Raw genomic sequence first — 24,780 nt, 5'->3', positions numbered from 1 at the left:
CGGCCGTTCGTCTGCTCACCTTTTGCTGCGACGCCGTTTCACAAGCTCCGCGTACACTGCGAGTGTTTGATGGTACCTGTGAACACTTCCCAGAATGTGTGTTTTCAGTTTGGCATTTGAATGTGTGTGTGTGTTTTTTTTTTTTAAATTTTACGGCGGTCCAGTGCAGGCCGGGCTTTTTGAAGGAGGCCCGGCAGCTGCCTTTTACTGCCCCAGGGGGTAATAAACAGAGAGGGAGGGGTGGTTATTTACCTCTTTTACTGGGTCAGGAGGCAGAGGAGGGACTTTATTGGGGTCACACTGTAACTACACACAGCTGCAGGGCAAAAGGCAGAAATAAAGAGGAGATAGTTCTTTAAAAAGAGGTTTTATCATCACTGGATTCCTCTGTCAGGAATCCATCCACAGCCTTCACATGTTGTGTAACTGAGTGTGTGTGTGTCATCCATCTTCCTCCTCAGCCTCTTTTCCATTTCCCCGAACACTTAAACACATCTGCTGTCAATCAGCCGGACCCTGTAATCCGACTGGCATTTCCTGCCGTTAAAGCCCCGCCCACTGACCCCCGGTCCGACCACCTGATGATTGGAAGAGGTTCGCCGTCCGACGCCAAAAGGTCGCGAGCTCGAGGCGTTAAGCAGCTAAGTTTGACCATCAGGAGTTAAGCCAGTTAGAGGTCTCTGTGATCCGGTTGATGGCGGACCTCGTTAGTCTGAATTGATGTGATGATGATGCTGCTCATGCGAGGCTTCTCATTGGACGCTGGTCGAACGGTGTCAGCAGAAATAATGGTGGCTGCTGTGGTGGATCAGATGGTTCAAAATGAAACCAAAAGGAGTCATAAGGAGGAGTTTTTTGGAGAACCAGAGCTTCGTCCAGCAGAGAAATGTGGTTGAAATTAACCAGAACTTGGTCCAATTTGAGATGGTTGCAGATCCGAACACAGCCTGGCGGCCTTTTTGCATCTTTTTGTGGTGTTTTTTTAGACTCTTTGTCGTGGTTTTGCGGCTTTATAAGGTTACTTTGTCTCTGAATTACTGTTTTGAATCTCTTTGTGGTGATTTTGAGTCTCTTTGTGGTGATTTTGAGTCTCTTTGTGGTGATTTTGCAGCTCGATGGTGTTGTTTTGAGTCTCTTTTTGATGGTTTTGGGTGTCTATGTGGTTCTTTTAAGTCTTTTTCTAGTGGTTTTGTTTGCTTAAACTTCCTTGAAGTTTGTGCAGAAGCAGAGCTTCATTCATTACACAACTGTGATGGACTTTATTAGAACTTTGTCTAGTATGAAATATTGGCAGCATCAAACACGGCCGGTTGGGTGTTCTGTATCTATTTGTCGTAGTTCTGAGTCTATAGATGGTAGAGAGTTTTGCATCTCCATGGGATTGTTTTTTTGTCTCGTTTTTGTAGTGTTGTGTACCTGAATGTCCTTGAAGTTTGTTGAAAACCAGATGTTTTATTAGACTTTTCCAGTTTGAAATTCCTGCAGCATCAACCACAGACTGTTGGGCATTTGACATCTTTTTGTGGTTGTCTTGCATCTCTGTGGGTTTTTGTGTGTCTTTGTGGTCATTTTGTGTGGATAAAGCAGTTGTCATAGTGTGTTTGACATAACATACAGACTACAGATATCTGCAACAAAGATTCAAGATGTCTGTAATTATATTCAGAGGAGGCAGAATTCCAGTTTAAGTTTCTACAACGTCATTCTGATCAGTTCAAATTAAATTTAAGAATCCAAAAAGGACAATGTAGATCTGCTGAACTGATAGGAACTGAAGAAATGTGGAACAACAGTTATGCAGACTTGGAGTTAAAATGTAGATATCTGAAACAGAAAGAAACTCGTGAAGGTAAACGTGCCGTCATTTGTTCTGGACGAATTACGATGTAAAGATCTGAAAGGTCTTTATGACTGGTCGCTGGACTGGATCTGTGCTGATGATATCTGAAATGCGATTAAACGTGGAAACGGCTCGCCATGCGGGCTGACCTCCATTAGCCCTGTGACCCCCCCATGGTTACCACGGCAACAGATGTGGAAGGACGTTTAATGTAAGAGCAGATATGGCTGTTGATCTCCTCACTGTGATGAGAAGATCAATACCACTCATGTGTCTGTAAAGTTCACTGGACAGTTAGCTTAGCATAAAAACTGGAAACAGAAGGAAACGGTGAAGCTGGTAAGGCATCCGTCTTGCCTTTGTAACATAATTGGATAACTGTAAAATAATTAGCATTTTGCTTTTGTTTTTTGCTTCAGATTTACGCAGATGTGAGGTTTTATCAGCCTCCTCATTTTGACATTAAGGTAAATTACCGTATTTTTGTTAGAGACGACCTGCTGCTTGAACTCACGGACCCCAAAAACTGCATCTGACGAACCTACTGGCGCATAAACTGGAAATAACAGAGCAGAGTTGGACGCTGGCACCGCTGCCGAAGCTTGGCAGGGAAAACTGCAGGACGAGCAGATCCACGTGCAAACGAGGAATAAAACGAGGGCGTGCTGGCCCCGGAGAGAAGTGAAGGCAAAGGGAGGGGACGGACGAGTTATTCTAGTTGCAGACAGCTGACGGAAAAGCCAAAATAAGACGGCAGCCATCTGATGTGCACACATTCTGCAGCTACACTCACAAACCATAAAACATGCGCGCCTAAAAACGCCTAATGTTTTTTTTTTTACAGCACACTGTAAAAAATGCACCTCACGAAACAAGAAAACAAAACTTATTTCAAGGAACTTTTACCTTGAAATAAGGGAAAAATCTGCCAGTAGAACAAGTGAAAAATGTCTTGGTAAGATTTCTTGAAATAAGATATGATTTAGAATATTGAAATCATAAAATTAGCTGGAAAAACTTATTTTAAGCTATTTTTTTTACCAGGATTGTTAAGCTTAGGTGTCTTAAAATAAGCCAGACATGCTAAAAAAAATAGCAGTTTTTCCACTCAAAAATAGATTTTTGCTTTCATGTAACCTCCTAATTAGAGATGTATTAACTCTCCTGTTGTCCTCATTTACGGCACCAAAAATATTGTTTCCTTGTCTGAAAAACATCCAAAAAATTAGCAAAAAAGTTAAACAAATTTCTGAAAACTTGCAACAAAAAAAACCTCAGGAAGGAAATTTCAAAACTTCTTTAAAATTTTCCCTGAAAGTTTTATTTTTTTTAAAAAAATCCCCAAAGTTGGCAAGAAAATTCTTAATATTTTCAAAAAATTTGTAAAAATCTTCCAAAAAAAAAATCAGCAAAAAACTTCCCCAAATTTATAAAAATTTGCAAAACCTTCAGTAAGAAAATTCCAATAATTCCTTAAAAGTTTCCCTTAAAACTTTTATTTTAAAAAATCCCCCAAATTTGGCAAGAAAATTCTTGTCAATATTTTCAATAAATGAGTAAAAATCTTCCAAAAAAATCCTAAAGATATCTAAAATGATTACATATATATCAGTAAAACTTCTAATATTTTCTTTAAGAACATTCACAAAAAAATCAGTTTTGGTAGATTTTTTTTGTGAATGTTCTTAAAGAAACATTTTTAACATTTCTTTTTTCCACCATAAAAGATGTTGAAAATGTGGACATCAGAAGTTTCACTGTGAAAATATTTTTTTTCCACATTTTTAAACTTTAAACGGGTCAATTTGACCTGCAGGACGACACGAGGGTTAAACTTATTTTGAGTTTTCTTGTAAAATTCAACTCAAAACAAGATAAATTCAAGATTGTTTGATTAACGAGATATTTAAGATGCATTGTCTTAAAACAAGCCCCTCCTTCTTGCTGAAATGTCTCTTGTCAAGTGAATTTATCTTAAATCAAGTGAGATGAGACATTCTGACTAAAAATAAGACAAACAGACTTGGTAAGATTTAGAATTTTTTACAGCACGACCAGAGCCGACAAGAGTTATCATCGTGGCTTTTATTGTGAAAGTGTTGTTTTCCTGTGGTCACATTTCTTCTTTTTTTCATACAAAGAGACACAAAGTAAAAACTAGTGTAGTAATAAATATAAAATGTGAGATAGAAAAAGTGGCCGGGGGGGGAGGGAGGAACATCAAAACTGACCTGAACAGCTCGTAGGTTCGGTTTTTACAGATACAGTCGCACAAACACACACATGCAGCGACACATTTGACACGTTTTAAAACTCCGGCTGCAGGGGAAGAGCTAAGACTGTGAGGCGTTAGATACAGTTAATACACGGTGGAGGAAAAAACTACAGATGAGAGGAAACGCTGGGAAAGTGAGAAGTGCTCTTGTTCATTGTCGCTCGTAGACTCGGGTGCAAATCACGTCGTCCGCTCTCATGGTCTGAAAAGAAAGAAAAAAGCAGGTTTTAGTCATTTTGCTGGCAGGATTCTCCACATTTCAACGTGAATCTGTAATAAAAGTGTTTCACGGAGCAGCACATCTCCAAATTGAGCTGCTTTTTAATTTAAAATGTCTCCTGCGGTAACATAATCTCAGTCTGCCAACGCCGTTAGTGGAAAAATCGTCCAAGTAAACATATTCTGGTCACGCACGCTTTTGTTTTACTGCAGGATTCTGAAGAGCAGTTGTGAGTTTTAACCCTCCGAACCTCAAAAACCGTCCCTGAAAGACTTGTTAAAATTCAAAAAACTGCCAAAATTACACCATTCATCAGAGCCAGAAACTGTAAAAGCAGAAAAAATGCCAGATTTTCTCATGATTCTCGGAATAATTATGTGCAAGTTGTTGTTCCGCTGGGAGAATTATCCAAACGCCCAATATGAAATCATGATGTTTTATCAAAATGTGCTAAAAATGAAATGTTGGCACTGAACAGATGATGTTCAGAAAGTCAACAATACAAACAATTCAGCTGAATTTACACAGAAAATAAAACACTGGATCAATAAAATGAGCATACAGAGGAGCAGGTTGACAAAACGCAGACACAAAACAACAAAAATGAGACACTACATGTCAAAAACGAGACGGAAAACGACAAAACCGAGACTCAAAATGACAAAACCAAAACAAAATGACAAAAATGAGACACAAAACAGCAAAAACAAGATACAAAATGACAAAATCAAGACAAAAAACGGCAAAATAATGAAAAAACGAGATACAAAATGACAAAATCAAGACAAAAAAAGACAAAAATGAGACACGAAATGACAAAATGACACAAATTGACAAAAATGAGACATGAAATGACAAAAACATGATACAAAATGACAAAATTGAGACAAAATGACAAAAAAGACACACACAAAACAACAAAATTGAGAAGAAATGACAAAAACGAGACACAAAACGACAAAAACGAGACAAAATGACAAAAACAAGACACAAAAAAGCAAAAATGAGACACAACATGACACAAAATGACTAAAAGGAGACAGAAACTGACAAAACGGACACAAAATTACAAAACTAAGACACAAAATGACAAAAACAACACAAGTAAGGTACAAAATGGAGGCAACAAGAGAAACTGAGGGGAAAACCAAAGCTACTGGATGAATAAAATAAAGTCAGCATGGCTCAGAAACAGTGAACAGAGGAGCAGGTTGGTGATACATTCAGCATGGAGAAACATCTTTGTACTGATGATGAGCAGAGTAGAGAGGAAAAGGTTCTAGAGGCTGGAAACAAAATAATTTCATCTTCCAAGTGACTCAGAAATTGTCCAGAATTACTAAAATTGTTCTAACATAACAAAAAATGGCCCCAAACAGTTGAAAAAAGTGTCGAGAGTGACTCAGTTTGTCCAAAATGTTTGAAAAATGACCCAAAATGTTTTTAAAACAACAAAAGTAAACACCTAGTCAGTGTGTGGAGCTCAGAGGGTTAAATGAGGCGTTTCAAATGTGAACGAACTGCCAGCTGCCGAGCAAGAATCTCCTCATAAATGTTTCTTGTGTTTACGGTTTGTGAGTTCTCCAGATAAACTGGTTTACTGGTTCACCTGGTTAAAGTTAAAGTTTGTTTTACGTCAGGGCGCGGCTTTATGTTCCACACAGACTGTTTCTGTTTACAGCAAAACCAAAATAGAAACGGGAAAGTGAACCTCTGTTATTTAATGTGGATTTTGTTTTTCAACTTCAGCTTTCGTGACTTGAAGCTGATGCTTGTCACCTTCAGCGGCGGCTCTTCATCGTCTGCCAGGAGGATAATTAGACCTCAGTGCAATTATGTAATTATACAATTTAGAGACAACGCAGATTTACAGGCTGTAAATTACAGGCTGATGTAGTTTTACAAATGTGTGTGTTCTTTTAAAACTGGGAGCTACTGGTTACACGCCGACATGTGAAATAAATCTCACATTTTGTTGATTGATGCTCATTTTCCGTGACTAATACACAAGGAAGTCTGATATTTTATATATCTGCTCTCATTTAAAGCTGTTTGGAGGTTTTTTCTTTAATTTCTTTAACCCTCGTGTCGTCTACGGAGTCACAGGAGTGCCACATCAAAATATGAATAAATAAATAAATGTGGAAATATGAAGAGAAATAAATAAATAAATGGAAAAAACAGAAAAGGTAAAAGCAAAGATAAAATTTTCCTATTTATTTATTTATTTATTTCACTTTATATTTCCACATTTATTTGTTTCTCTTTATATTTCCAATTTTTTTTATTTATTTCACTTTATATTTCCACATTTATTTGTTTATTTATTTATTTATTTCTCTTTATATTTCCACATTTATTTATTTATTTATTTATGTTTTTTTTTTTTTTTGATGTGGCACTCCTGTGACTCCATAGACGTCCTGCAGGTCAAATTGACCCGTTTTAAAGTTTGAAAATGTGGAGAAAAAAAAATATTATCACAGTGAAACTTCTGATGTCCACATTTTCAACATTTTTGGGAAATCCTTGAACATTTTTTGGTGGGAAAAAACAATGCTTAAAATGTTTCTTAAGAACTTTCTTTCTTTTTTATATTTGCCTGTAAAAATATCAAATTGTATCAAATCCTATTCAGCTCCCACTGCGACAAACAAAAGAACTCTTAAAGGTTTAATGATTTAATCCTGATTAAACACAGACTCTCCAGCTTTTTATTCACGGTTTTCATCAACAGAAGAAGTGTAATCTGTCGCCGTCAGACGTCTTTTATTATGAAAATGACTCAAAGTAAACACTTTAATCTGTGTGATGACAGCCGGGACGTTTTCCTAACAGAATTAACTGTGAGAAAGAAGCTGGAAAAATCCACAGAAAGCTTAAAAGAAGGACAAGAATTAAATGAAAATTCTCGTTTATTCACATTTTAACCGTCTGAACCCCAGAACTTGCTCATGGAATTAAAATGTCTGTTATATTTTGTAAATAAGATACCAAAATTACACCATTTATCAGAACTAGAAACTGTAAAAACAGAAAAAATATCGGATTTTCAGCTTTCAGACACTTTCTGAACCAATCTTCTACGACGTGCATTTATTTTAGAAAAATTAACCAAATCTAATATTAAAATCATGATGTTTAATTCAAAATCGCTAAATTCTACAGGTCTCTCTTTTTCTAAAAAAAAATGTCAAAAATTAAGTGTTTGTTTGAACCAGATTCTGTGAAAAAATAAAAATTATTTTCTTTGTGTTGCACCTAAAAACATATTAGTGAGTCTGCTGTGACCACACACACGTCACAAAAATTCATGGATGTCTTGGCTGAACTGCAGGCTGTTTGCACATAGCAAACAGGAAACTTATTAAATTAAAATAAAAATAAATGCCTGCTCAAATGGCATCTTTATATTATTTAAATCAGCATTTTTTCCCTGTGTTTGTTACATATGTGTGCATTTAAAAGAACTCCAATTAATAAGAAATAATAATTACTTCATCCCTACTGCCTACAGATTCTTAATTAATTTCGTCTTTTCTTCACTTTTTATCGACAAACGTTCGTGTTTTGAGCCGCTTGTTTTTGGTTTTTGCATTTTTAAGATTCAAATTCTTTCAGAGCTGAATCCAAAAGTCCAATTTTAGTAATGAATCAGTGGCTCTGCAGGTAGGAAGAGATGAGATTTTTTTTAGATTTCCAGTTTGTGCAGCAGAATTTCTGCTCCTTAATCTGCAGTAACTTGAAGAACCTGCTTTAATTTGTGTGATTGTTTATTTACCAGGATCAGTTTCCCTTCGGCGGTGATCTCTCGGGTCCAGGACGTCTTCGGACCTTCTCCTTTCTGCAGAGTCTGATCGCAGCTGATCTTACTGTCGGTCTCCCAGCGAGGGAAACTCTGAAAGGAGAAATAATGTGAATGAATGAATGAAGGAAGACGAGGCCGACGGCTGAGAGGCGATGAGTCGTGATACGCTCATCGTTAGCGGAGGGAAGCTTGTTTGCTTTGGAGACGCAGAACAGAGGCCATGCATGGGAAAACGAGGAGGATCAGGGAGGGACGGAGGGCAGGAAAGGCCAAGAGGGAGGCTGGAAGGAGACGTGATGAAGAGCCAAATGAAACAGACCCAAACAGCCGTTTCTAGTCAGTTTTGTGGGTTTAATGCAGAGAAAGTGGAGCCGAAGTGCATTTAGTGCAACTCTGACTCCTACAAATTACCTTCTCATGCAATGAAACTTCATTTCTTGTTCAGCAAAATGCAACTTCAGTTAAAGATCTCCTTTATTACATGCTCCAAAATGCCAAAAAACACTTTATTTCGAATGATTTTATGTGTCTGACAGCGTTTCTCTGCAGAAAAGCTTCTCAAAAATCTGAATATCCAAATGTTTGTTTCAAATTTGTTCCTGCTTCACTGGAAAGTTTAGCTCAGCATCAGTGTAAAGTCTGTAATTTAACAAAAACACCGTTTAACAAACACAGCTGGACATTTGTGCTGGATTTGGACTCCAAGTAATGAAGGCTTTTACTGTGATTTTGATGAAACATCAGGATGTTCTTGGATTTGGAACCATCAAAAAGGTGGAAATCCCACAATTCTTTTTTATTTAGCAAGTTTTAAATGTTTTTTTTTTCATTTTTAAAGATAACATGCATTTCAGACTTGCACTGGAAAAAATGCTCCTTTCAAAACAAGAGAAACAAACTGATTGCAAACAACTTTTACTTTGAAATAAGTGAAAAAAAAATCTGCCAATAGAACAAAGAAAAAATGTCTTGGTAAGATTGCTTGAAATAAAATATGATATTTAGAATACTGAGATCTTAAATTAGCTGGGAAAGCTACCAAGATTTTTATAGCTTACGTGTCTTAACCCTCCTGTTATCCTCATTTACGGCCCCAAAAAATGCTGTTTTCTTGTCTGAAATTCTGCAAAAAAATCGCCAAATTTATAAAAATTTGCAAAACCTTCAGGAAGAAAATTCCTTAAAAGTTTTTGTTTGTTTGTTTTTGTTTTAAATCCCCAAATTTGGCAAGAAATAAAACTTTAAAAAATAGAAAAATTATAAAAATGTAAATACTTTACAAAAAAATAATAAAAATCTTCAAAAAAATCCTAAAAATATTTAAAGTCATTACATATATGTCAGTAAAACTTCTAATATTTTCTTTAAGAACATGCATTTTTGTGAATGTTCTTAAAGAAACATTTTATTTAACATTTGTTTTTTTCCCACCAAATTTTTTTTTAAAAATTTTCCCAAAATGTTGAAAAACAACTTCCAGTTGTCCTCATTTACGGCACCAAAAATATTGTTTCCTTGTCTGAAATTTTTTTTAAAAAATCAGAAAAAAAGTTCCTCAAATTTATAAAAATTTGCAAAACCCTCAGGAAGAGAATTCCAATAATTCCTTCAAAGTTTCCCTTAAAAAATATTTTTAAAAATTCCCCCAAATTTGGTGAGAAAATTCTTGTAAATATTTTCAAAAAATGAGTGAAAATCTTCCAAAAAATCCGAACAATATCTAAAGTCATTACATATATATCAGTAAAAGTCTAATATTTTCTTTAAGAACATTCGCAAAAAATCAATTTGGGTAGATTTTGTTGTGAATGTTCTAAAGAAATTTTTTAACATTTTTTTTCCACCAAAATTTTTTTTAAAATTTCCCAAAAATGTGGACATCAAAAGTTTCACTGTGAATTTTTTTTTTTTTCCACATTTTCAAACTTTAAAACGGGTCAATTTGACCCGCAGGACGACATGAAGGTTAAACTTATTTTGAGTTTTCTTGTAAAATTCAACTCAAAACAAGATAATTTCAAGATTGTTTGACTTAATGAGATATTTAAGATGCATTTTCTTAAAACAAGCCCCTCCTTCTTGCTGAAATGTCTCTTGATAATTGAATTTATCTTAAATCAAGTGAGATGAGACATTTTTGACTAAAAGTAAGACAAACAGACTTGGTAAGATTTAGAGTTTTTGCAGTGTGCCGGCAGGCTTTGGGGGTTCAGAGGTTTAACCAATCAGCATGTGACCCTGCAGTAGGAACCTTTTCTCCCCTGAAAGCGTTTCTAAGGGGACGTTTGCTCTAAAAGCTCCCTGCAGAGTAAAACCTCTCCTGGACGCTTCGTACCGTGCAGGACGTCCGTCCACCGTGCTCTCGTTGAACTCCTGCCCCACGGTGAAGGTGATGTGGGTGGTTCGGACGGTGGTGAAGGTTTTGATGGACAGCGTCTCGCCGTCCTGCGTGATCTCCACCAGCGGTTTGGACGCCGCCTTCACCGCGATCTTACGCAGCATCACGTTCACGCCTGAGAAACACAAAAACAAGACGGAAAGTAAAGTACGAGAGAGAAGAGACTCCTATAAAGACCCAAACACACGGCTGTGACAAGGCTTTAGCTCAATACAAATGCAGTTTGTATTGAAATAATGACAACTGGTTTACAGCAGCGGTGTCAAACTCATGTTAGTTCAGGCTCCACATTCAGCCCAATTTCAGGTCAAATTTCAACAATCTTATCCCTCAGTTTCTCATTTATTATTACAACTTCCAGATCACAGAATGTCTACGAAGGAACAAAGCATTTAGTCATCTGGAACTGAATAAAATAGTTTACTTAATGATTAAAATGACAAAAGTCAGACAAAAAGCAACAAAAGCAAGAGAAAATATCACAAAAGTGAGAAACAAAGCGACAAAAGCAAGAAACAAAATGACAAATACGGACAAACGACACAAGAGAGACAAAAATATACACAAAATGACAAAAACGATTCTCAAACGATGAATGACGCAAAACACAAAATGACAAAAATAAGACAAAAAGCACAAACGAGACAAAAAATGAAACACAAAAAGACAAAACTCGAGACAAATGACAAAAGCCAGACAAAACAAGACAAAATCTGACAAAAATGAAACACAATGACAAAAGCAAGAAACAAAATGACAAAAATGGACAAATGACACATCTAGACAAAAATGAAACACAAAACAAAAGAAAAATGAGAAAAATGACAAAAGCCAGACAAAAAAACCCCACAAAACCAACAAAAACAAGACAAAATATGACAAAAATGAGGCACAAAACAACAAAGAACAATCTAGTATTTTACTGTATGATCAAAACAACTTGTCATGGTGTAGAAATAATTTTAAATGTATACTTTTACAACCTTGTACAATCTGTAGTTAATGTCTTCTCTGGAAGTTTTACACTTTAGGGCCGGATTGAACCCTCTGGAGGGCCGGTTTTGGCACCTTTGACAGCCCTGGTTTATAGGAAGCGACTTTAAGGCCTCTAATCAGCCCTTTTTTTTTATTTAACCAAAACTCTGCAGAGCCACCGTCCTGCTGCCCTGTTTGTGTTTTTCCTGCACAGCTCTGTCCAACAGTGATGACAGAGGAAACAATGAGGTCATATGACAAACGTGTCGCCACATCTGCATTCCCCCCGGATTCATCATCGCTGCAAACACTCGCTCAGCAGCCTCGGACCGACACCGTCGCTTCTGCTTTCTGCACCCAAGTTTTACAGACAGATTTAGACCTTCACACTGGAAAAATGCTTTCACACTTTTACCTTGAAATACGTGAAAAAATCTGCCAGTTAGAACAAGTGAAAAATGGCTTGGTAAGATTTCTTGAAATAAGATGTGATATTTAGAATACTGAGATCTTAAAATGAGCTTAAAATTAACTTATTTGAAGCTCTATTTTACCAGGATGGTCAAGTTTAGGTGTCTTATAATAAGCCAGACATGCTAAAAAATAAGTTTTTCACTCAATAATAGACTTTTGCTTTCATGTAACCTCCTAATTTGAGATGTATTAACCCTCCTGTTGTCTTCATTTACGGACACCAAAAAATATTGTTGCTTGTCTGAAAAAAAAAATCCAAAAAATCTGAAAAAAAATTCCCCAAATTTCTGAAAATTTGCAAAAAGCTCAGGAAGGAAATTCAATACTTCTTTAAAATTTTCCCTCAAAATTTTATTTTTTTTAAAAAAAATCCCCAAAGTTGACAAGAAAATTCTTGTAAATATACTCAAAAATTTGTAAAAATCTTCCAAAAAATCCTAAAAATATCTAGTGATTATATATACATATATCAGTAAAACTTCTAATATTTTTAAAGAACATTCACAAAAAAATCAACCAAAATCCAGCAAAAATGTTCAAAAATTTCCCAAAAATGTTGAAAATGCGGACATCAGAAGTTTCACTGTAATTTTTTTTCCATATTTTCAACATTTTTAGGCGAATTTTGCTGGATTTTGGTTGATTTTTTTTTGTGAATGTTCTGAAAGAAAAACGTTTTACTGATATATATGTAATCACTTTAGATATTTTTAGGATTTTTTGGGGAAGATTTTTACTCATTTTTTGAAAATATTTACCAGAATTTTCTTGCCAAATTTGGGGGATTTAAAAAGAAAAGTTTTAAGGGAAACTTTGAAGGAATTATTGGAATTTTCTTCCTGAAGGTTTTGCAAATTTTCAGAAATTTTGGGAATTTTTTTGCTGAATTTTTTGTATTTTTTTCAGACAAGGAAACTATTTTTGGTGCCTGTTAATGAGGACAACTGGAGGATTTATTTAATCATAATGGAACCACGTGATGTAAATGATTAGTTCAAGGAGCGTCGGAAAGGAGACAATCCGACGTTCTGCTCTGTTTTGTTGACATTTTAAAGATAAAATGCTTTCATACTGTGGGGTTTTGGGGTTCATTAGCAGAACGTTTTGGGAGGATTTGAATATGAGGAGGGAAGTTGGGGATCCAGCGTGGGAAAAGAGAAGCGACCGGCGTGGAAGGAGGGGAGGCTAGAGGGGGAGTCGGTCTGTGAAGACCTCAGTCCAAGTGTGAGGGGAAGTGTGTGTAGGTGTGTGTGTGTGTGTGTGTCTCCTGGTGGTGTATCTGCCGTCGGTTTGGGTTTCACACTTCTCACCTCTCGCACATTCCCACCTGTCACCAAGTGTAAATATATACACAGAGAATCGCTCAGTCATCCGGCCGCAGTGGGACGAGCTGCACATGTGCACCGTCATGCCGTCTGCACACATGTATTAGACCCTCCAGAAAAAGACGGACTAAAATCCTTGATTATGCGAATAAATATGCGGGGGTTTTATCCCATTTTATGCGGGGAAATTGCGGAAAGTTGCGAAGTGTGTGAATAGTTGTGAAATATGCAAAAAGATGCGAAATATGTAAGAACTGGGAAAAAAGGTGATTCTTCTCCTACATCCTGTTACTAGGCTACCTCTGAATGAAAAAGAGCCATATAAAGATAAACAGACATACTGCATGGAAGACACATCACCGTAAGTGCCGCCAATGTTTCATTTATTATCAGCTTTAGCATGACTTAAACATTCCTCAATCACACATTTCTCAGAAATAAAACATTCTTTCTGCTTAGTTATACTTTGAGGCAGAGCAAACTACCTCCAACACGGTTGATTTTCTTCGGTGCTCCAGAATGATGTTGCACGGGGTGCAAAAAAGTCCCCCCCCCCACTTTCGTGCAGTAAATCTGGGTGCTGTTTTGCCCGGTCTCTGGCTGAAATATTCGTAGGTAAATGTGATCTTTGAGCATTCGCCGTTCTTGTTTTTCGTCTCTGAGCGCCGCACTCTGCATCAGCTCGTGCTTCTAGTGTGTGTGTGAATGCGTGAACTGATGACGTCAGGCCGGGTGTCACATAAAAACTCACAACTCCATTTATATCGGTTATAGTTTTCTCATTTTATGCGGAAATTGTGAAATCAAGCGGGACCCGCATATTTCTCTTTTTTTCATGGAAATGTGAGATTCTTGTGGGAATGATGCGCTGTTTTGCGGGGATTATGCGGCCTTTTGGGAAATAATTGACCCCCGCATAATCAGCGGCATTTTGGTGATTAATGCGGGAATTCATGCGATCGTTTTTCTGGAGGGTCTAATACATGAAGGGAAGCTCTGCAGGAAAACACCGATTAGGTCGAGTTTTTGTAGTCTGTGTCGCATTTTCCTCAAAATCTGCAGCATTTCATGGAGAAATGTTGCACTTTTTATGGCATTTTAGTTCAAAGCGGTTGAAAATGACAGTTGTTAGGGTCCGAGCGCCAAAGTTTCAGCCTCCAAGCCAAGTTTCACCTACAGCTACGACATTCAGTACACACACGTACCAAAACACAACAGGAAGTCGGCCATTTTGAATTATGATTCATATATTTTACGCTTTTTTTTTTGTCATTTTGGACATTTTCAGACGCTAGAAACTCAAACAGGATTACTCCGGCAGAGCTTAAATTTGACCAGGATGTACAGCAGGCATGGGCTGGATGCTCCGCAAAAGTCTGAGGACGTGGAAACGGCGTCCAACGGAATGCGGCCATTTTGGATGTTTCGTCATGAAACAGGAAGTGCTGTCTATAACTAGCCTCTATATGATTTTACATGTATGGTCAGAGTCCGGTCTTCGTCACATCCGTAGGCCGAAATGCATTGTCAGTCGCAGCGCCACCTGGTGGACATGCTTGGATTCGCCGACCAGCAGGGATGCGGGGACCCGCCCAACGCTCAATTATTCTCCATTATTCAAGTGTTTCGGTCTGTAAAATATCAAAAAGTGATTAAAATTTGCAAAAAATACAGATTTTTGTTGTGGATATTATTTATTCATTTTAAATTTATTCATTAATTTATTTTAAATTTTATGGTTTATCTGTGATTTTACTAGATATTACCTGTAGTTTAACAAAACTGGGAAAATTCGTGGAAAAAGCTGTTGAATTTACCATTTTTCAGTCCTCAATACACAGAATTTTCCTTTCAATTGACAGAAAATATTTGTTGGATTTTTTTTTTGTTTTTGGACAGCCACCTTTCTTTGCCCTACGTCATCATTGTTTGTTTACACTTCCTAGATGTTATTTTCATTTTTTTGTTTTGCTTTATTCTACTTTGTCTTATCTTTTATTCTCTTTTAACTCGGGGAGTACCGCCATAATTTCATTAATTTGTTGTCTGCAGCTGTACAGTGACAACAAAGGTTTTTAATCTTAAATATCAGTGAAACAACAGTATTTTTGCTGATTTAAATACAGTAGGACCGTCTAGTTTAAAGAACTATTTATGTATTTTTTTTATCAGAAAAATGATTTTACAGTAAATTGCTCAAAAAAATTACAGATAAAATGGTAAAAATAAGTTTCTTTTTTGCAGTGTACATAGAAACTCTGATAAAACAATCATCACAATTTCTCAAAGTTTTTTGTCCACAACTCAAACTCTTACTGTCATAAAGGAGGAAAAAAACACAAAATATTCCTATTTAAGAAGCTGAAGTCAGAGAATTAAGACTTTTTCTTTAAAAAAAAAAATACATAAATCGATTAATGAGTGGTTGGTAATTTACCAGTTTTCATGCTGAGATTATATCAGATTTTATAAAGGATATAAATACTTCTTCCACCATACTGGATGAACTGTGATTAGAATCCTTTTTAAAGCAAACGCCTTCTGTAAAGTGATTTAGAAATGGGAAGATTTCTGTATTATATCATGCAAAAAATTTGTTTCAGGCATTTGTATAATCTTTGGAGTTGAATCACTGAAGAATTGTGGGGCGGGAAAATGGTATTTCCATCACAATTGTGTCTTATTTTGTAATATCTGTCACAATGATGACAATGTGGTTAGATTTTCTTCCTATCAGCTCCAGCTGATGTGGAAGTTCCATGTCAAACAACCCTTTTGTATGCAAATTAATTGAGCTCTGCTTGCCTTCTTACTGTAAAGTGACTCCTGCTACACTGTAAAACAACAAAACTGTAAAAATCTGGCAGCAAAAGGACCCACAAAAATGCGTAAAAGCTGTAAAACCGTTTAACGGCTGCAGCTCTTCTCTCTAAGTGCCCGTTGGCTCAGACACCGGGGGTCAGGCGAAGGCCCGTGGACCATTTGTGAGCTACAGATGGATCTGCAGCTTCTTGTAAAAAGTTAGAAATGACCTCGACAGCCGCTTTTGCGACCAATATGCTTAAAATCCGGACAGACGGTCGGAGGTCAGAGGTCGGAGGTCAGAGGAAGCATTTGGGATGGACGGAGACAGGAGGGCAGTGGGTGCTGACAGGCCGAGTCCAGCTGTGCTTTGGCCCCAAAGAAACTCATGATCAGGGGCCAAAAGGCTCCAACAGGGAAGCCAAAGCAGAAAAAATAGTACAAAGAACATATTTCTACCATTTCATTCAATGCACTGCTGCAGGATAAGAAAGAAATCTGCAGAACTGACATAATATTGTTGGTAAATGTGTCAAACTCAAATTTCTGCATTAGTTGAATTAAAACTAAATTCGAGTTGACATAACTAAATAAAACTGATTTGATAACTTCATTTTTCTGCATCTTGAGTTCAGGATTCAAAGTCTTCCTTTTAGCACATCTGGACAATCAAATTTACTGACTTAGATAAACATTTCATGTTACACACTTTATTTTGAAGAGTTGTGTTGGATCAACTTAATATTATGAGTAGATTCAACTCAAATTTCTGCATTAGTTGAATCAAAGCTAAAATGTAACTTGATGAAATTGGTTTCTGACTTCATTTTTCTGTACCTTGAGTTCAGGATTTCGAGTTTCCTCCTCCAAATTAGCACATCTGGACAATTTCAGAGGTTTATTTTACTAACATTATTTAAGAGGCTGTGTTGAATCAACTTAATATAATTGGCATAACTTATTAAAATTGACTTAACTGCATTTTTCTTCACATTGAGTTCAGAATTTCGGGTCTTTTCCTCTGTCTTAGCACATCTGGGCATTTTTTTTGATAAAAATAAGTTTGATTTTCGAACTATTTCCCTGAACTCAATATAGTTTTTTGGTTGAACATAATTTCATGATCATGGCTCAAAATGACTGATGCCAACTTTTTTGTGCATGCAGTGGAGTTTCACCTGCAGCTTTATTACATCCCTACAGCTGTGTTGGATCAATTTAACAGGTGTAAATTCAACTCAAAATTTTACGTCGGTTGAATTAAAACAAAATTCAAGTTGGCGTAACTTGATAGAATTGACTTCTGACTAATTTTTTCTTCACTTAGAGTTCAGGATTTTGAGTCTTAACACATCTAGATGATCGGATCCACTGACATCAACAAACATTTTAAAATGCACACATTATTTTTGAAGAGTTGTGTTGGATCAACTTAATATTATGAGTAAATTCAACTCAAATTTCTATATTAGTTGAATTAGTTGAATTCTAATTTATTCTAGTTGACATAACTTAATAAAATTGGCTTCTGACTACATTTTTCTTCACTTAGAGTTTAGTATTTTGAATCTTAAAACATCTGGACAATTTAATTTACTGAGTTGCTTTGGATTATGTGTAAATTCAACTCAGTTTTCTGCATTGGTTAAATTTAAAATTACTCAAGTTGATGCAACTGAAAGAAATTGGCCTCTAACTTCATTTTTCGAAACCTTGAGTTTTATTTTAACACATCTGGACAAGTTCAGATAACTGCAGAGGAAAAAGCTTGTTGATTTTGAGGTGTCTTAACTCAAAAAAGAGGGATGCAAATAATTTCAATGCGTGCAATAGAATTTCATTTGTATACTTCCTGCGGCTGAGCTACATCTTTTTAACTCTGCTCACTTTTTTCCACCTCAAACTGCTGCACAAAGTGATGGAGACGCCAGTTAGACGCTAATTGGTGCGTCAGGGGTTCGCGCTGCCGCCTGGTGGTTCATTCTTTCTACGTTCAGGACACTTTGGCAGCTTTTCAATCAGCTCCACACGGACTCCGGATAAAGAGCCGCGTTGTTCTCTGCAGTCACCGGTGAGCTCAAGGTGCGCGCCGGCAGCTCGTCCACTTAATGGAAACTGTCTCCTCAGGACGGACAGACGGAGCTTCACAGCAGGTGTCCGCTCCTCCGCTCTGACTGTCACTTCGGATAAAGATGTGACTGTATTGTGTCATAACGGTCCTCCTCACAAACACGCGCACACATCTCTCAGACAGATGTGCCGCCGTTTGTCTCTATTGTGTTTCTCGGGGAGGGGTGAGAGAGAAAAGGGGTGAGGCTGGCTGGGGGCCAAAGCTCCGAGTTTTGGGTTCTGCTGAATGACAAAGACCCCCCACCCGGCGGTACAGGGGAGATGTGACCTGCAGCTACAGTTTGAGCTGACACATGGGATCTGCGTCAGGGGCGCGCACGAATAAAGGCTTCAGAGGAAACCGTTGGCGCAAGCAGAGAGAGATGAATTGAAAACAGAGTGAATCCAGTCACTTACCCAAAGTTTTCAAGAGTTCCTCGAAGTTTTCAGAGCTCTTCATCTCCCAAGTGCCGGCGAAGTCTGGGATTTTGCGCTCCATGTTCGGTAGTTTGCAGGTTAATGGAGGTGAAGCGTCAGGTCCAAGTCTAACTGCGCTGCTGTCTGTGCACCAAAATGCTCCAGCTGTCCGTGTGAGTGAGTTTACCGGCTGGTTGGACTCTGGCTGTCCGGTTGCTTGTGTTCTCTCCCCGGGATGACCGTCAGGCTCTTATCTCCTGGACGCAGCAGTGCGCGTAACAAGCGGCTGCGCTGCAAATGGCACAGAAAGCAGAGATACTGCTGGAGCGCTGCGCACGCCCCTTTCTGCGCGGACACGCCCCGGATCGAAACAGATTACAGGCAGAGGGTCCGCAGCGCCGCGTCCGCACCACGCCCCTGAATGCAGCGTGTGGAGATGCTTCTCATCCAAGCGCGCACCTGGAATCAGCCGAACTGAGGCCGTGCGCTCTGGAGAGCTTCAGTTCTTTTAATATCAGATCTACTGAGTGTGTGTGTGAGTCACCAAACGGTTAATGACGGAGGACGCAGCCGGTTCAGGCTGTTGACAGAACATGTCGTCTTGGCAGGGCGGTGCGAAGGAAGAAGCAGTCAACTGGCTGAACGGATGGCAGAGTGTGTGGGTGTGTTTGGAGACCGGGAGGCCAAGTTCACCCCCGGCCCCCCTCCTGCGCGCCGCGGCGCTGTGTCATAAAAATAAAAGCGGTGGTAACGAGATACGTGTCCTGGCCGCGGCCGGTGTGAGATCCATTTAACGGGGCCTGCGTCAGAGGAAAGAAGCGGCCCGAACCCGGCACACAGAGATTAAAATAAGAGGCGGGACCGGCGCAGGTCGGCGGTCTCTCCCCCCTTCAGGGCTGCGCGCCCCCCGCTGCTCGGACGGAAGAAAGGGGCGAGGGGAGGAGGAGGAGGAGGAGGGGGGAGGAGACACGTCAGACTGGGGCAGGGTCAGGGGCCCGGGGGTCGGAGGTAGCCCTATGAAGAACACACACGCACACACGCACACACGCGCACACACACACACACGCACACACACACACACACACACACACACACACACACACACACACACACACACTGTGTGCACGCACGCACGTGCTGATGATGGATGGCAACTGGACAAAGCGGACGTTAACTATTGACTCTTGATGGATGATCCGTCCTCAGCGCTGCACGGCGAATTAGCGCGAGGTAACCCGGGAGACTTGTGGGGGGATGAGGAGAGAGGAGGAGGGAGGCATCAGGAGAACCGTGCGGGCTGCACGAACACCAACACACCGGCTCAGTGTCAGACTCACAGCAGAGACACGCTGACGAACAAAGGTGACTAACAGCCTCAGACTGAAGTTTGGTAACGTGATATGCGCTTTTACGCACAGATCTGCGTCCAAATCCAGGGATTGCAGCGGGCCCGGCGGGTCTGTTTGATGTGAACAAAGCTCGCTCACATTGTTTCCTTCATCAGCACACACGCGCGCGCACACACACACACACACACACACAGTCAGTGGCCACACACCATGACACACAATCACTGCATGTCCTCACAAGACAGCCGTACAGAGCTGTAATTTCCACTTCAGCCTCACATCCTCTCTTGTTCTTCGCTGTCACTCACTTTCTGCAGCTTTTTAACTCTTTAAGTGTTTGCTCTGAAAGTGTTCAAATAGAATATCCTGTTAGGAAAGTGAAAAAGTGTCAAGTGAGTCCAAGTTTTTCTCTCTCTCTGCTGCACTCCATGGACATAAAGCTGTTGTATAATGCACTGGTACGAATTTTTATTGAGGAAAATATGCTGCATATGCTCTGAGACTGCCCCCTATGGGTATATTTACATTTTTTAAAATTTTATGGTCCACAGTAGTGTCCTGTTTTTCCACAAATACCCCTGAAAACTGTCAAATTCAAAGCTTTATTGGAGCTGTTAACAACTGTCAGTGTCAAATGTGCAAAACATTCAGAACAAAACAACTTATAGAAGATGTAAAAGAAAGTGTGACCCAGCGACACGTAATAACAAAAGGTGTCCCTAAAGAGACACCAAAGAAGAATGAGACACAAAGCGAGACCAACAAGACGTAAAACACAAATTCAGCACAATAAAAACGATAACAAAACGACATAAATGAGACCCCAAATCACACAAATTAGACAAAACAACAAAAAAGGGACTCAGAGTAACATAAGAGAGACACAAAACGACAATAAGGAAGCAAGACTTGCTCAAAGAAAAACAATCAAGGCTCACAGATGACAATGAGACACAGAATGAGACTAATAAGACAAAACACAAATGCAACACAAAAAACAGAAAATGAGACACAAAATGACATAAACGAGACCAAATCATAAAAACAAGACACCAAATGATTGAACGAGACCTGAAAATCACAAAGCAACATAAAGAAGACCCAAAATCAAAAAAACGACAAACGAGAGCCATTATCACGCAAATTAGACAAAACGATAAAAACTACACACAGAATGGCATAAATGAGACCCAAAGTCACAAAAACGAGACAAAAAATGACATGAGACCCAAAATTAGACAAATTAGACAAAGCAACACAAAGTAGACCCAAAATAAGAAAAAGGAGACTCAAAGTCACACAAAAAACACAAAACATCTAAAACAAGCCACATAACAACATAAGCGAGACCAAAAACAACAAAAAACTAAACACAAAACAACATAAACAAGACCCAAAATCACACAAATTAGACAAAAAAACAAAAACCTGACGCAAAAGGAACAAAATGAGACACAAAATTGTGGCAACAAGACACAAATCTACATAAACGTGACCCAGTATCACAAAAACTAGACACACAAAGACAAAACAAGACCCAAGACCCCACAAATTAGATAAAACAACTGAAACTAGACACAAAACAACAAAAAGGATATTCAAAGTGACAGAAAAGAGACGCAAAACAAGATGCAAAATGAGAGTGAGGAGGCAAACTGGCTGCAAAATAACACGGAAATGACACTGGTAGAAGAAATAAGGTGCAACATCGTGCTGATGTGTTGGAGTATCGTGTTAAATGTGGAGATTCTCCTCCAAAGCATCCATAAACTATCTCAGAAATGGAGCCTCTGTATTTTAAAAAGTGACTGATTCGACCACAAAAGCTCACAAAGGAGGAGCCGGGAGATTCATCTTCAGGACGTTGGCGTATTATCCTGACTTTGAGGCGCTTCAAAGGCCCTGAACGCAGCACGGCGGCCGAGTTAAAGAGCTCTGAGATGCGTGTGATGCTGCGTGTCAGCACGCGATGACAAAGCGGCGCTCGGCATTCAGAGCCGCCGGACCGTGATCCAACTCCAGCTCTCTTTTACCTCACCCTCTCCCCCCTTTTTCTTCCTCCTCGTCGGGCTTTTTGTCCCTTTGTGCCGCCCTGACACATTCCTCGGAGAGAGAGGCAGAAGGACAGAGGGAGGGAGGAGGAAGAAAGGGAGTCTGCGAGCTCATTTTTTATCTCATTGTTGTGGAGAAAGTGAGTCAGCAGAGGCAGATCAAAAGCCGACAGACGGTGATGGAAGGCGACGTGGAGAGAGGTGTTGGTTTGCTCCTCGGCTGCCAGCTTTATTCCACGCGTCTTTATTTCCTCGTTTCACCTCCAGTGTTCTCTCTCAGGTTATTGCCGGTAACTGATACGTTAAAAAATAATCTCAGACTGACAGCAGGCTGAACAATGAAAGAAAGTCTATTGTCACTTTTTTTTTCTTGGTTTGATTTGCAATGAGGTTTGACTCCCACAGAGGATGAAACACTCTGCAGGAAGAAGAAGAAGAAACAAGACCCGAAATCACAGAAACTAGACAGAAAACGACATAAACGTTAGTCAAAATCATAAAACGAGACCCGAAATCACAAAAACGAGATGCAAAACAACATAAAACTGAGACCCAAAATCACAAAAACTAGACATAAAACGACATAAACGTTACTCAAAATCATAAAACGAGACCCGAAATCACAAAAACTAGACATAAAACGACATAAATGTGACTCAAAATCATAAAACGAGATGCAAAACAACATAAAACTGAGACCCAAAATCGTAAAAAATAAACACAAAATAACGTATATGAGAACCAAAACCACGAAAACGAGACAAAATGACAAAAATGAGACCCATAATCACAAAAACTAGACACAAAACGACATAAACCAGAATCAAAATCACAAAAACAACACAAAATCACAGAAAGACACAAAACGAGACCCAAAATCATAGAAAGACACAAAACGAGACCCAAAATTGCACAAATTAGACGTTACGACTAAAACTAAACACGAAATGACATAAATGAGACTTAAAATCACAAAAACTAGATGCAAAACAACATAAACAAGACCCAAAATCACAAAAACTTGACATAAAACGACATAAACAAGACTTAAAATCAAAAAATGAGACACAAAACGACTTAAACGAGACCCAAAATCACAAAAATGAGACACAAAGTGACATAAACGAGCCTCAAAATGGCATAATTAAGATCGAAAATGACCAAAATGAGACATAAAATGACATAAACGTGACATAAAATCACACAAATTAGACAAAACAACAAAAACTAGACACAAAACGACAAACGAGACTCGATATCACAAAAACGAGACCAAAATGACATAAACGAGACTCAAAACGGCGTAATTAAGATCGAAAATGACCAAAATGAGACATAAAATGACATAAACGTGACATAAAATCACACAAATTAGACAAAACAACAAAAACTAGACACAAAACGACAAACGAGACTCGATATCACAAAAACGAGACACAAAACAACATAAACGAGACCCAATATCACAAAAACGAGACACAAAATGACATAAACGAGACTCAAAACGGCATAATTAAGATCGAAAATGACCAAAATGAGACACAAAATGACATAAACAAGACCCAAAATCACAAAATTTAGACAAAACAACAAAAACTAGACACAAAAACAACATAGACGAGACTCAAAATCGCACAAATTAGACAAAACGATATAAATGAGACCCAAAAATCACAGTAACTAGACGCAAAACGACATAAAGGAGACTGAAAATCACGAAAACAAGACAAAATGATACAAACGAGATCGAAAATCACAAAAATGAGACACAAAATGACATAAACAAACCCCAAAATCACAGAAATTAGACAACAAAAGAAAAACTAGAATACAAAAAGTTTCTGGCTGACAGTTAGTGAAAGATTTCGACCCCTGCTGCAGATTGTAGGGTTCAGAGTGCAGCAGAGAGTTTTATTTCTTTGTTTTCTTTCCTTCTCCGTGTTTTTTTTTTGAGCCTCTGGTTTCATTCAAATCAGCCGGGCCTCGTATCAGCGCTCTCCCCCGGCCGACCCGCTCCGTATCTGCGGTTCACTTCCTCCTGACGCTGCTTATTGTTTCCTATTTCCTGCTGCTTATTCAAATGACAGATTTGAGGCGTGTCTGCGGAGCATCCAGACTTTCCACAGACCGTTTATTGTTCCACAGAACTCTAATCAGACGAATGAAAAATGCCTCGCCGCGGTGTCCCGTTTCCGATGTCGCAACCCGGCGTTTCTGGAGAAGCAGCGGCCGACGTGACTGCACAGGCCCTCTGCGTGCGATAAAGTCACACTTCAGGGGCATTCTCCACTTTATCATGCAGTAAAAACCCTCACCCGGCCGACCCCAGTAATCCCAGATGTGAACTTGACCCCCGACCATGAAAATCACCGCCTCCTGGAAGTCATTATCAGCGGCCTTTAGCCTCATAGGAAGCTGGAAGTGCAGAAAAAGTTCCTTGAGTTACTGAATCTTTGCTCCCTGAAGGCTGCGGCTTTATTAACTGGACAGGAAAGAAAACAAAACAGACACTTTTTCTTGGTTTTTTGGTGCTCTTAATGTGAATTATTCAACACCTGAGCTCCTCCCTGCATCTAGAAAAAGAAACAAAAACCATCTTAGATGAGCCAAAAATGTTTCTGGTTGCTTTCTGTCTTTTTGTGTTCGTTTTGTGTCTCTTTGTGGCTATTTTCTGTCGGTTTCTGGTAGTTTTGTGTTTGTTTTTGGACGTTTTGTGTTGGTTTGTGGTCATTTTGTG

The 24,780-nt window shown here is 38.8% G+C and overlaps 1 protein-coding gene across 1 annotated transcript; it reads right to left on the bottom strand.

The window, feature by feature from the left end:
• Positions 1-3,910: 3,910 nt before the first annotated feature.
• crabp2a (cellular retinoic acid binding protein 2, a) lies at positions 3,911-19,325 on the bottom strand. Its single transcript, XM_051957348.1, has 4 exons — positions 18,644-19,325; positions 10,470-10,656; positions 8,117-8,231; positions 3,911-4,317 (listed from the first exon to the last, which is right to left on the bottom strand). The coding sequence occupies exons 1-4, from the start codon at positions 18,723-18,725 to the stop codon at positions 4,267-4,269; spliced, it is 435 nt and encodes a 144-aa protein (XP_051813308.1). The 5' UTR covers positions 18,726-19,325; the 3' UTR covers positions 3,911-4,266.
• Positions 19,326-24,780: the final 5,455 nt, after the last annotated feature.

This window comes from Acanthochromis polyacanthus, chromosome 12 (assembly GCF_021347895.1).
Source record: "Acanthochromis polyacanthus isolate Apoly-LR-REF ecotype Palm Island chromosome 12, KAUST_Apoly_ChrSc, whole genome shotgun sequence".
NCBI classification, from domain to species: Eukaryota; Metazoa; Chordata; class Actinopteri; family Pomacentridae; genus Acanthochromis; species Acanthochromis polyacanthus.
Note: the sequence above shows the minus strand (reverse complement) of the source record. Positions and strands in the feature narration are given on the sequence as shown.

Excerpts from the sequence above, each read along its gene's own strand:
- crabp2a (XM_051957348.1), bottom strand. The coding sequence starts at position 18,725 with ATGGAGCGCAAAATCCCAGACTTCGCCGGCACTTGGGAGATGAAGAGC. Across the intron at positions 10,657-18,643 it reads GGAACTCTTGAAAACTTTGG|GCGTGAACGTGATGCTGCGT; the intron begins GTAAGTGACTGG and ends TGTGTTTCTCAG. Across the intron at positions 8,232-10,469 it reads CGTCCTGCACGGTACGAAGC|TTTCCCTCGCTGGGAGACCG; the intron begins GTCCAGGAGAGG and ends CTCCTTTCAGAG.